Raw genomic sequence first — 13,184 nt, 5'->3', positions numbered from 1 at the left:
GCGGTGCTCCCTCAGCACTGACCCTCCGTCAGTATGGCACTCCCTCAGCACTGACCCTCTGACAGTGCCCTCTCCCTCAGCACTGACCCTCCGACCCTAAGCACTGACCCTCCAACAGTGTGGCACTCCCTCAGCATTGATCCTCTGACAGTGCCCACTCTCTCAGCACAGACCCTCCGACAGTGCGGCACTCCCTCAGCACCGACCCTTCGACAGTGCGGCACTCCCTCAGCACCGACCCTCTGACAGTGCGGCGCTCCCTCAGCACTGATCCTCCTACAGTGCGGCGCTCCCTCAGCAATGACCCTCCGACACTGCGGCGCTCCCTCAGCACTGACCCTCCGACAGTGCGGCACTCCCTCAGCACTGACCCTCCGACAGTTCGGCGCTCCATCAGCACTGACCCTCCGACAGTGCCCACTCCCTCAGCACTGACCCTCCGACCCTCAGCACTGACCCTCCGACAATGCGGCACGATCCAGGATAAAGAAGCCAACTTGATTGGCACCACGTCCACAATAATCAGCAGGCTGCTTTGTCCTGGATGGTGTCCAGCTTGTTGAGTGTTGTTGGAGGCAAGTGGGGAGTATTCCATCACACTCTTGGCTTGTGCCTTCTGCATGGTGGACAGGTTTTGGGGAGACAGGTGAGCTACACATTGCGGGATTCCTCGTCTCTGACCTGCTCTTGCAGTCATTGTATTTATACAGTGAGTCTGGTTCAGTTTCTGGTCAATGGTAACCCTAGGGATGTTGATATTGGGAGATTCAGTGATGGTAGTACCATTGAATATCAAGGGACAGTGGTTAAATTTCTCTCTTATTGAATATGGTCATTGCCGAGCATTTGTGTGATGTGATTGTTACTTGCCACTTGTCAGCTCAAGCCTAAATTGTCCAGATCTTGCTGCATTTGGTCATGGACTGCTTCAGTATCTGAGGTTCAAGAAGACAGCTCACTACACTTTCTCAAGAGCAACTCGGGATGGGCAAAAAAATGCTGGTCCAGCCAGCAGCACCCACATCTCATGAATGAACTTTTCAAAAAGTTTTAAAATCAGAAAACTGACTCCACTGAAATTCTGCTGAAGAATGGGCGAGGTTTGTTCCTTTGGAAGAGTTGTTTCCGTAAGGGTAAAATATGTTCCCACAGTGATGTGGAGGTGTGGTGTGAGAAGACTCAATGATGGAAGAGTTTCTCACTCACTTACACACAGACTCTCTGAATGACTGGGGCTTGCTTCCAGGCTCCTTAACATGCGCCAAATAACCAGATGTTATGAAAGCTCCCGAGTGATGATGTGAGGAGTTATATACTGCTTGTCAGTCAGGATACACACTGGGCTGCTGTGCTGACTGGCACACCAAGGACACCCTGTTATCAGAATGGAGCAATTTGTGATCTTCTGTCTGTGTTTGGCATACCTGACTCTGCTCACAGGTAAATCAGTCCATTCCGAAAGTTTTGTCATTCAAAATACAGTTTCAAAGTGTTTCAAGTAATTTTTACAATTATAGCTTTTTAGTTAGTAATATTTGCATATTTGGGCATTAATTTGGCTGCATAACAAAGTAAATAACTGTGACCATAATGTGTGAATGTTTTATGTGTGATCTTGCTGCTAGAACACTTGGTGCCATCTGCTCCGACTGAAACTCCTGAACAAAGACCACTGTCTAAACAGTCTCTGATGTCTCTATGAGACTGAACGGACTTCATGGAGAAAAGCTGAAAATGGCCAGCACAGCAAAGAGACACTTAGGCCTTATGTTCTGTGCTGGTCTTTGTGTCTCACACAACGCTTCCACAACTCCCTTTTCAATCATCTCACTTTTCTTTCCATTCCCTCTTGTGTATTTATCCTCCCCCCACTTCAAAAAATTGTCAATATTCCCCTAGACCACTCCCTGTGAGAGTGAATTCCACAAGGGAAGGGGAAAGAGGAGCAGAGCATTAGTCATTGGGGACTCTGTAGTTAGGGGGACAGATAGGAGGTTCTGTGGAACGACAGAGACTCACAGTTAGTGTGTTGCCTCCTAGGTACCAGGCGTTGTAATGTCTCTGATCGTATTTTCGTGATCCTTGAGAGGGAGGGGGAGCAGCCCCAAATCGTGGTCCATATAGACACCAACAACATAGGTAGGAAGAGAGATGGGGATTTAAAGCAGAAATTCAGGGAGCTAGGATGGAGGTTTAGAGTTGGACAAAAGGGTTGTTATCTCTGGTTTGTTACCCGTGCCATGTGCTAGCGAGGCGAGGAATAGGGAGAGAGAGGTGTTGAACACATGGCTACAGGGAAGGTGCAGGAGTAAGGGTTTCAGATACCTGGATAATTGGGGCTTGTTCTGGGGTGGGTGGGACCTGTACAAACAGGATAGTCTACACCTGAACCAGAGGGGTACCAATATCCTGGGGGAGGGGGTGGAATTTGCTAATGCTCTTCAAGTGGGTTTAAACTAATTCATCAGGGGAATGGGAACCGAAATTGTAGTTCGAGTACACAGGAGGATGAGAGTAGTGAGATCAGAACTAAGATTTCAAGATTGCAAGAAGGCATCAGCAAGCAAGAGGTTGATTTGAAGTCTACTTCAATGCCAGGAGCATCTGCAATAAGGTGGGTGAACTTGGAGCATGGGTTGGTACCTGGGATTTTAAGTTGTGGCCATTTTGGAGACATGGGTAGAGCAGGGGCAGGAATGGTTATTGTGGGTTCCGGGGTTTAGATGTTTCAGTAAAAACAGAAAAGATGGTAAAAAAGGGGGCGGTGTGTCATTATTAGTCAAGGACTGTAATATGGTTATAGAAAGGACGTTTGAGGACACATCTACTGAGGTAGTATGGGCTGAGATTAGAGCTGAAAATGTGTTGCTGGAAAAGCGCAGCAGGTCAGGCAGCATCCAAGGAACAGGATGCACTTTTCCAGCAACACATTTTCAGCTCTGATCTCCAGCATCTGCAGCCCTCACTTTCTCTCTGGGCTGAGATTAGAAACTGGAAAGGAGGGATTACCCTGTGAGGAGCTTTCTATAGGCCTCAATAGTTCCAGAGATATAAAGGATAGGATAACAAAGATGATCCTCAATAGGAGTGAGTGACAGAGTAGTTCTTATGGGGAACTTTAACTTTCCAAATATTGACTGGGAATACTATAGGAGAAAGTGAGGACTGCAGATGCTGGAGATCAAAGCTTAAAAATGTGTTGCTGGAAAAGCGCAGCAGGTCAGGCAGCATCCAAGGAGCAGGTGAATCGATGTTTCGGGCATAAGCCCTTCTTCAGGAAATACTATAGTTCAAGTACTTTAGATGGGTCAGTTTTTGTCCTGGAGAGTTTCCTGATACAGTATGTAGACAGGTCAACAAGGAGTGAGGCCATGTTAGATTTGGTACTGAGTAATGAACCCAGCTAGGTGTTAGATTTGGAGGGAGGTGAGCACTTTGGTGATAGTAACCACAATTCGGTTATGTTTACCTTAGTGATGGAGAGGGATAGGTATATATTGCAGGGCAAGAGTTATACCTGGGGGAAAGGAAATTATGATACAATTAGGCAAGAATTAGGATGCATAGAATGGGGAAGGAAACTGCAGGGAATGGGCACAATTGAAATGTGGAGCTTATTCAAAGGCCAGCTGCTGCGGGTCCTTGATAAGTGTGTACCTGTCAGGCAGGGAGGAAGTGGTTTACTAAGAAGTTGAATTTCTTGTCAAGAGGAAGAAGGCAGTTTATGTTAGGATGAGATGTGAAGGCTCAGTTAGGGTGTTTGAGAGTTACAAGTTAACTAGGAAAGACCTAAAGAGAGAGCGAAGAAGAGCCAGGAGGGGACATGAGAAATTATTGGCGGATAGGATCAAGGAAAACCCTATGGCTTTCTATAGGTATATCAGGAATAAAAGAATGACTAGAGAAAGATTAGGGTCAATCAAGGACAGTATTGGGAAGTTGTGCGTGGAGTCCAACAAGATAGGAGAAGCGCTAAATGAATACTTTTCATCAGTATTCACACTAGAAAAAGACAACGTTGCCGAGGAGAATACTGAGATATAGGCTACTAGACTAGAAGGCCCCAGCTATGCCTGACTCTTTGTTGGCTACGTAGAACAGTCGATCTTCCGTAATTACACCGGCACCACTCCCCACCTCTTCCTCCGCTACATTGATGACTGCATTGGTGCCACCTCATGCTCCCGTGAGGAGGTTGAGCAATTCATCAACTTCACCAACACATTCCATCCTGACCTTAAATTTACCTGGACCATCTCTGACACCTCTCTCCCCTTCCTGGACTTCTTCGTCTCCATTAATGACGACCGACTTGACACCGACATTTTTTACAAACCCACCGACTCCCACAGCTACCTGGATTACACCTCTTCCCATCTACCTCCTGCAAAAATGCCATCCCGTATTCCCAATTCCTCCGCCCCTGCCGTATCTGCTCCCAGGAGGACCAGTTCCACCACAGAACACACCAGATGGCCTCCTTCTTTAGAGACCGCAATTTCCCTTTCCACGTGGTTAAAGATGCCCTCCAACGCATCTCGTCCACATCCTGCACCTCCGCCCTCAGACCTCACCCCTCCAACTGTAACAAGGACAGAACGCCCCTGGTGCACACCTTCCACCCTACCAACCTTTGCATAAACCAAATCATCCACCGACATTTCCGCCACCTCCAAATAGACTCCACCACCAGGGATATATTTCCCTCCCCACCCCTTTCCACCTTCCGCAAAGACTGTTCCCTCTGTGACTACCTGGTCAGTTCCACGCCCCCCTACAACCCACCCTCCCATCCTGGCACCTTCCCCTGCCACCGCAGGAATTGCAAAACCTGCACCCACACCTCCTCCCTCACCTCCATCCAAGGCCCTAAAGGGGCCTTCCACATCCATCAAAGTTTTACCTGCACATCCACCAATATCATTTATTGTATCCTTTGCTCTCGATGTGGTCCCCTCGACATTGGGGAGACTGGACGCCTCCTAGCAGAGCGCTTTAGGGAACATCTCCAGGACACCCGCACCAATCAGCCACACCGCCCCGTGGCCCAACATTTCAACTCCCCCTCCCACTCTGCCGAGGACATGGAGGTCCTGGGCCTCCTTCACTGCCGCCCCCTCACCACCAGACGCCTGGAGGAAGAATGCCTCATCTTCCGTCTGGGAACACTTCAATCCCAGGGCATCAATGTGGACTTCAACAGTTTCCTCATTTCCCCTCCCCGCACCTCACCCTAGTTCCAAACTTCCAGCTCAGCATTGTCCCCATGACTTGTCCTACCGGCCTATCTTCTTTTCCACCTATCCACTCCAACCTCCCCCTAACCTATCACCTTCATCCCCACCCCCACTCACCCATTGTACTCTATGCTACTTTCTCCCCACCCCTACCCTCCTCTCACTTATCTCTCCACGCTTCAGGCTCTCTGCCTTTATTCCTGATGAAGGGCTTTTGCCCGAAACGTCGATTTTACTGCTCCTCGGATACTGCCTGAGCTGCTGTGCTCTTCCAGCACCACTGATCCAGAATCTAGTTTCCAGCATCTGCAGTCCTTGTTTTTACCCGGATGGGATTGAGGTCTAGTAGATTGGTGTTGAGGAGGTGTTAGCAATTCTGGAAAGTGTAAAAATAGATAAATCCCCTGATGGGATTTATCCTGGGAATCCAGGAAGGAGATTGCCGATCTTTTGGCTTTGACCTTTGTTATCATTGTTTATAGAAATAATAACAGAAGACTGGAGGATAGCAGAAGTCCTGATGAAGGGCTTTTGCCTGAAACGTCGATTTTCCTGCTCCTCAGATGCTACCTGACCTGCTGCGCTTTTCCAGCACCACTCTAATCCAGGGTTGTTTAGAAGGCCTACGGTGTGTTAGCTTTTATTGGTGGGGGGGATTGAGTATCAAAGCCATGAGATCATGTTGCAGCTGAACAAAACTCTTGTGTGGCCACATTTGGAGTATTGCGTACAGTTCCGTTTGCTGCATGAGAGGAAGGATGTGGAAGCTTTGGAAAGAGTTCAGAGGAGATTTACTAGTATGTTTCCTGGTGTGGAGGCGAGGTCTTATGAGGAAAGGCTGAGGGACTTGAGGCTGTTTTCGTTAGAAGAAGGTTGAGAGGTGACTTAATTGAGACATATAAGATAATCAGAGGGTTAGATAGGGTGGACAGTGAGAGCCTTTTTCCTCAGATGGTGATGGCTAGCACAAGGGGACATAGCTTTAAATTGAGGGGTGATAGATATAGGACAGATGTCAGAGATAGTTTCTTTATTTAGGCAGTAGTAGGGGCGTGGAACGCACTGCCTGTTCCTTTAGAGGTCGGTGTGCACTCGATGGGCTGAATGGCCTTCTTCCCCACTGAGGATTCTTTGATTCCATGACTTATTAACAACTCTCTTATATTGATTGCTCTACTATTTCACTCTTCCCAAGTTTTGGAACATTATCCAGATATTTACTTTGCCAAGGCAGTTTATAATTTTAAAGACCTGTCAGATCTCCTAATCTTCTCCCTACAGGAGAGGACCTCAAACCTAATGAAGATTTTCTTGAGAGCTGCAATCTCACAGCACAGGTATCATTCTCATAAATCTAGAGACTCTCCTTCTGGGCTAGTGCACAGTAACTTTGTGTGGAATAACCGAGATTCGGTCAGGTGAATTGGCCATGCTAAATTGCTCATAGTGATAGGTGTATTAGTAGGGAGTAGGGGAATGGATCTGGGTTGGTTACGCTTCGGAGAGTCTGTGTGGACTTGTTGGGCTGAAGTGCCTGTTTCCACACTGTAGGGAATCCAATCTAACCTAGCTTTAAAAGTACTCTGCTTTTCAGTTTCTATCTGACTGGAAATTCTTGTTAGACCTCTATTTGTTCTTACATGCCCTTATTAAGCTGCATCGATGCTGCCATCTTCTGCTATTTCCCTCTGTCTCCATTTCTAATTGTTTATTGGCATTTTGCTGCTCTATGAGCTTGTTTAGGAATCCGAGAATCCCATCCTGCTATTGATAGGAATGAAAGGACACAGTGTGAATTAAACCACAATGCAAATTCCAAAATAATCTTGGATCAGCATAGAATCACTGCCCAGTTTCATTCACAAAACTTTCACTTCAGTCTCTTTTTTTCAGATGCTTCCCTGATTTTTGTCTGCAAAGGAAGCCAATCAGCTTCTGTGGAGTGAATTCCCAAAAGCGGCTTTCCAGATGAGCCAATGAGGGTATGAGGTGTTCCTGATTCAGCTTTGTGTGATAGCATTGCGTCAGTTCACACAGAGTTACACGACTTTGAACTTGTTGAAGCTGGTTTTAAATCTGGGTTCAAACAGAAATTGCTGGAGAAAGTCAGCCGGTCTGGCAGCATCTGTGGAGAGAGAAACAAAGTTAATGTTTTGAAGCCAGTGACTTTTCTGTTCTAAAGAAGAGTCATACCATTCTCGATACATTAACTTTGTTCCTCTCTGCACAGACACCGCTAGATCTGCTGAGTTTCTCTAGCACTTTGTTTGTATTTCAGATTTCCAGCATCTTCACTTCTTTTGTTTTTATTCAGGTCTGGGCTCTTCATGTGGAAGAGTAAGTGTAGGGAAAGCTGTGACATTCACGCCTTCTCTGCAGTCAGATCCATAGGTGTTGGACTGTTAAACTTTGGGCTGTGCATGTTGATCTATAAAGCTCCAGGGACTATCAGGGAGTCACTAATATCTTTAGTATTTATTATCACAGGAGAACCTGATGCACTTTCAGAATCTGGAGAGTCTCTCAGAGCAACAGTTTTATGAACACTGGCTGAACCCTCACTGTAATGGGAACAGGGTACACTGAGTCTAGGACAGCATGGGCAGGGAGGAGTCTGAGACGGTCCAGGTAAATTTGAGGTCAGGGTGGAAGGTGTTGGTAAAATGGATGAACTGTTCAACCTCCTCGTGGGAGCACAAGGTAGCGCCAATACAATCATCGATGTAGTGGAGGAAAAGGTGGGGGGTGGTGCCAGTGTAGCTGCGGAAGATGGACTGTTCCACATATCCGATGAAGAGGCAGGAATAGCTGGGGCCCATGCGGGTGCCCATGGTTTGGAGGAAGTGGGAGGATTGGAAGGAGAAGTTGTTGAGAGTGTGGACCAGTTCAGTCAGTCGAAGGAGGGTGTCAGTGGAAGGGTACTGGATGGGTTGGCAGGAGAGGAAGGAGTGGAGGGCTTGGAGGCCTTTGTCATTCTGAATGGAAGTGTATAGGGACTGGATGTCCATCATGAAGATAAGGCGTTGGGGGCCGGGGGAAGCGAAAATCATGGAGGAGGTGGAGGGCGTGGGTGGTGTCCCAAATGTACGTGGGGAGTTCTTGGACTAAGGGGGACAGGACCGTGTCGAGGTATGCTGAGATGAACTCCCCTTCGTAGACCTCTCCATTTCTATCTCGGGCGACCGACTCAACACAGACATTTACTACAAACCGACCGACTCCCACAGCTACCTAGATTACACCTCCTCCCACCCTGCCCCCTGTAAAAACACCATCCCATATTCCCAATTTCTTTGCCTCCGCCGCATCTGCTCCCAAGAGGACCAATTCCACTACCGAACAGCCAAATGGCCTCCTTCTTCAAAGACCGCAATTTCCCCTCCAGCATGGTCGACGATGCTCTCAACCGCATCTCCTCCACTTCCCGCACCTCCGCCCTTGAACCCCGCCCCTCCAAACGCCACCGGGACAGAACCCCACTAGTCCTCACCTACCACCCCACCAACCACCAGATACATCGTATCATCCTCCGTCATTTCCGCCACCTCCAAACAGACCCCACCACCAGGGATATATTCCCCTCCCCTACCCTATCAGCGTTCCGGAAAGACCACTCCCTCCGTGGACTCCCTTGTCAGGTCCACACCCCCCACTAACCCAACCTCCACTTCCGGCACCTTCCCCTGCAACCGCAAGAAATGCAAAACTTGCGCCCACACCTCCCCCCTCACTTCCCTCCAAGGCCCCAATGGATCCTTCCATATCTGCCACAAATTCACCTGCACCTCCACACACATCATGTACTGTATCCGCTGCACCCGATGTGGTCTCCTCTACATTGCGGAGACAGGCCGCCTACTTGCGGAACGTTTCAGGGAACACCTCTCGGACACCTGCACCAACCAACCCAACCGCCCCATGGCTGAACACTTTAACTCCCCCTCCCACTCCACCAAGGACATACAGGTCCTTGGCCTCCTCATTCGCCAGACCCTGGCCACACGACGCCTGGAGGAAGAGTGCCTTATCTTCTGCCTAGGAAACCTTCAACTACACAGGATGAATGTAGATTTCTCCAGCTTCCTCATTTCCTCTCCCCCCCCCCCCCCCCCCTTTGTCTCAGTCCCAACCCCCAGATTCAGCACTGCCCTCTTGACCTGCAATCTTCTTCCCAATCTCTCTGCCCCCACCCCCTTTCTGGCCTCTCACCCTCACCTCCTTCCACCTATCGTATTCCCAGTGCCCCTCCCCCAAATTCCCCCCCCCCCCACCTTTTATCTCAGCCCGCTTGGCACAGCAGCCTCATTCCTGAAGAAGGGCTTATGCCCGTAACATCGATTCTCCTGCTCCTCGGATGCTGCCTGGCCTGCTGCGCCTTTCCAGCACCACACTTTTTAACTCTGGTCTCCAGCATCTGCAGTCCTCACTTTCTCCTAGAGATGGTCATAGCCTGGCATTTGTGTAGCGTGAATGTTACTTGTCAATTGTCAGCCCAAGCTTGGATGTGGTCCAGGTCTTGTTGCATTTGGATGCAGCCTGCTTCAGTATCTGAGGAGTTGTGAATGGTGCTGAACAATGATCAATCATCAGTGAACATCCCCACTCCTGATCTTATGATGAAGGGAAGGTCATTGATGAAGCAGCTATAGATGGTTGGGCCTGGGACACTACCCTGAGGAACTCCTGCAGAGATGCCCTGGAGCTGAGATGACTGACCACCAACAACCACAACCATCTTACTATGTCCCAGGTATGACTCTAACCAGCAAAGAGTTTGCCTTTGATACCCGTAGATTTTACAATCAATAAAATGTAGAGCTGGAAAAGCACAGCAGGTCAAGTAGCATCGGAGGAACAGGAAAGTCTGGACTGATGAATGATCCCAACCTGAAATGTTGACTCTCCTGGTCCTCTGATGCTGCTTGGCCTGCTGTGATTTTCCAGCTCTACATTTTATCGACTCTTGACTTCCAGCATCTGCAGTCCAGTTTTGCCAGGGACCCTTGATGCCACACACTGTTAAATTCAGTCTTGATGTCAAAGGTTGTCACTGTCACCTCACCTCATTAAACAGCTAAATGTTTGATACCTTATCAAATGCCTTCTGAGAACTCAAAACACATCGCATCCACTGCTTCCCCTCTATCTGCCCTGCTTGTTACCCCCTCAAAGAAAGATAGTAAAGTTGTGAGGCATGATTTTCCCTTTATGAAGGGCTTAGATACTAGGCCTGGAGTTAGGATTGTTCCAGAGATGTGTCCAAACATCCCTGAGTGGGTAGATGTGAAAATATCTCCAATTCTGACTACTATCTAGCTCGATCCTTCAACTGAGACACTGATCACTCAGATGAATGAAGAATGGTTTCTTGATCAAAATACAAACATTAACTAGAATAGGCCATTGAGCTCACTCTGCCATTAAACATGATCATGACTGATCTTCTATCCCAAAGCAATACTCCCACTGTGTCCCCAAGCCCGTTAATATCTTTTGTTTCTAGAAATCAATCCATCTCCTTCTTGAATATGTCCAGTATCTTGGCCTCCATAGTTTTTTGTGATAAATAATTCCATAGGTTCGCCATCCTTTGAGTGAAGAAATTTCTCCTCACCTCAAAATGGCCCAATGTATCCTCTGGTTCTGGACCTCCCTCAGTCCCAAATAGGGGAACACAATCTCTGCACTTAATCCAGTGAATACTAGAGTTAGGTGGATTGGCCGTGCTAAATTGCCCATTGTGTCCAGGGATATGCAGGCTCGATGAATTAGCCAATTAGTGGGGTTAGAGGAATAGGGATAGGATAAGGGGTGTGTGTCCACGTGTGATGCTCTACAGAGGGTTGTTTTGGACTTGATCGGCCGAATGGCCTGCTTCCACACTGCAGGGAATTTATGATTCTATAAATAGAGACCCAGTCAACTAATTTCTCCTTATACAGCAAACCTGCCATCCCAGGAATTAATCTGGTGAATCTTTGCTGTGCTCCCTTCTGCATACAATACTCCACATTTGGTCTTACCAAGGCCCTGTCCAGTTACAGTAAGAATTCTTTGCTCCCGAACTCAATGATGCCAATGTACCATTTACCTTTCTATCAGCTAGTAGCACCTGCATGCTTGTATCAGTGATTAATGTACAAGGACACCCAGGACCCACAGTACATCCTCATTTATCCCATTTAAATAAAACTCTGCCATTCTGTTTTTCCAATGAAGTTTACAACTTTATACTTCTCCACATTAACCTGCCACTGCATGTATTTGCTCATTCACAATTTATTTAAACCACTCTAAAGGCTCTTTGCCTCCTCTGCACCACTCTCACCTTGTTTTTTATTTTGACGAAACTTGGAAATATTACATTAGTGTTTCTGATCCAGATAGTTGACTTTATTGAGAATAGCTGAGCCCATGCTCTGATCCTGTAGTGTTCCACTTATTACCACTTTCTACTCTGGCTTTGATGAGGTAGATAGGATAGTGAAAAAGGTATTTGGTATACTTTCCTTTATTGGTCAGAGTATTGAGTACAGGAGTTGGGAGGTCATGTTGCGGCTGTACAGGACATTGGTTAGGCCACTGTAGGCATAAATTCTGGTCTCCTTCCTATTGGAAAAATGTTGTGAAACTTGAAAGGGTTCAGAAAAGATTTACAAGGATGTTGCCAGGGTTGGAGGATTTGAGTTACAGGGAGAGGCTGAACAAGATGGGGCTGTTTTCCCTGGAGAGTTGGGGGCTGAGGGGGGCCTTATAGAGGTTTACAAAATTATGAGGGGCATGGATAGAGTAAATAGACAAAGTCTTTTCCCTGGAGTGGGGGAGTCCAGAACTAGAGGGCATAGGTTTAGGTAAAAACAAGGACTGCAGATGCTGGAAACCAGATTCTAGATTAGAGTGGTGCTGGAAAAGCATAGCAGGTCAGGCAGCATCCGAGGAGCAGGAAAATCGACGTTTCAGGCAAAAGCCCTTCATCAGGAATCTGGTTTAGGGTGAGAGGGGAAAGATATAAAAGAGACCTAAGGGGCAACTTTTTCACACAGAGGGTGGTACGTGTATGGAATGAGCTGCCAGAGGATGTGGTGGAGGCTGGTACAATTACAACATTTAAGAGTCATTTAGATGGGTATATGAATAGGAAGGGTTTTGAAGGATATGGGCCGGGTGTTGACAGGTGGAACTAGATTGGGTTGGGATATCTGATCGGGTTGGACTGAAGGGTCTGTTTCCATTCTGTTTCTATGACTCTATGTGACCAGAAGGGTTGTTGAGGGCAGGGTGGTCTATATGGATTTCAGTAAGGCCTTTGAAAAGGTTCCACATGGTAGGCTGTTCTGAAGATTAGTTCACATGGAATCCAGGGGGAGCTGGTAAATTGGATACACAATTGGCTTGATGGTAGGAAGCAGAGGGTAATAACGGAAGGATGCTTTTCGGAATGTGACTGTGACTAGTGGAGTGCCTCAGGGGTCGGTGCTGCACCCCTTGCTGTTTGTTATCTATATCAATAATTTGGATAAGAATGCACAAGGCATGATTAGTAAGTTTGCAGTGGACACTAAAATAGGACAGTGAGGGAGGTTATCAGAAATTGCAGCAGAACCTTGATCAGTTGGGGAAATGGGCCAATAAATGGCAAATGGAGTTTAATATAGATAAGTGTGAGGTCTTGCATTTTGGAAAGTCAAATCAAGGTAGGAGTTTCATGGTGAATTCTAGGGCCTTAAAAGAGTGTCATGGAACAGAGAGACCTTGGAGTTCAGGTGCAAGGTTCTCTGAAAGTGGAGTCACAGGTAGACAGGGCAAGGAAGAAGGCTTTTGGTACACTGGCCTTCATTAGTCAGGGGTATTGTGTGCAGCTTTGGTCACCTTGCTATAAGAACAATGTTATTAAACTGGAAAGAGTACAGAAGAAATTTACGATTATGTTGTCAGGACTCTATCTTC

At 47.4% G+C, this 13,184-nt stretch overlaps 1 protein-coding gene across 1 annotated transcript; it reads left to right on the top strand.

Moving 5' to 3' along the window:
- Positions 1–785: 785 nt before the first annotated feature.
- On the top strand, positions 786–7,823 carry cunh17orf67 (chromosome unknown C17orf67 homolog). Its single transcript, XM_088000809.1, has 3 exons — positions 786–1,498; positions 7,186–7,219; positions 7,725–7,823. The coding sequence occupies exons 1-3, from the start codon at positions 1,386–1,388 to the stop codon at positions 7,821–7,823; spliced, it is 246 nt and encodes an 81-aa protein (XP_087856935.1). The 5' UTR covers positions 786–1,385.
- Positions 7,824–13,184: the final 5,361 nt, after the last annotated feature.

This window comes from Chiloscyllium plagiosum, unplaced genomic scaffold, assembly GCF_037043375.1.
Source record: "Chiloscyllium plagiosum isolate Xiang-an unplaced genomic scaffold, Cpla_swu_hap1 HiC_scaffold_25, whole genome shotgun sequence".
Lineage (NCBI taxonomy): Eukaryota > Metazoa > Chordata > Chondrichthyes > Orectolobiformes > Hemiscylliidae > Chiloscyllium > Chiloscyllium plagiosum.
This window is presented reverse-complemented; position numbering and strand designations above follow the sequence as displayed.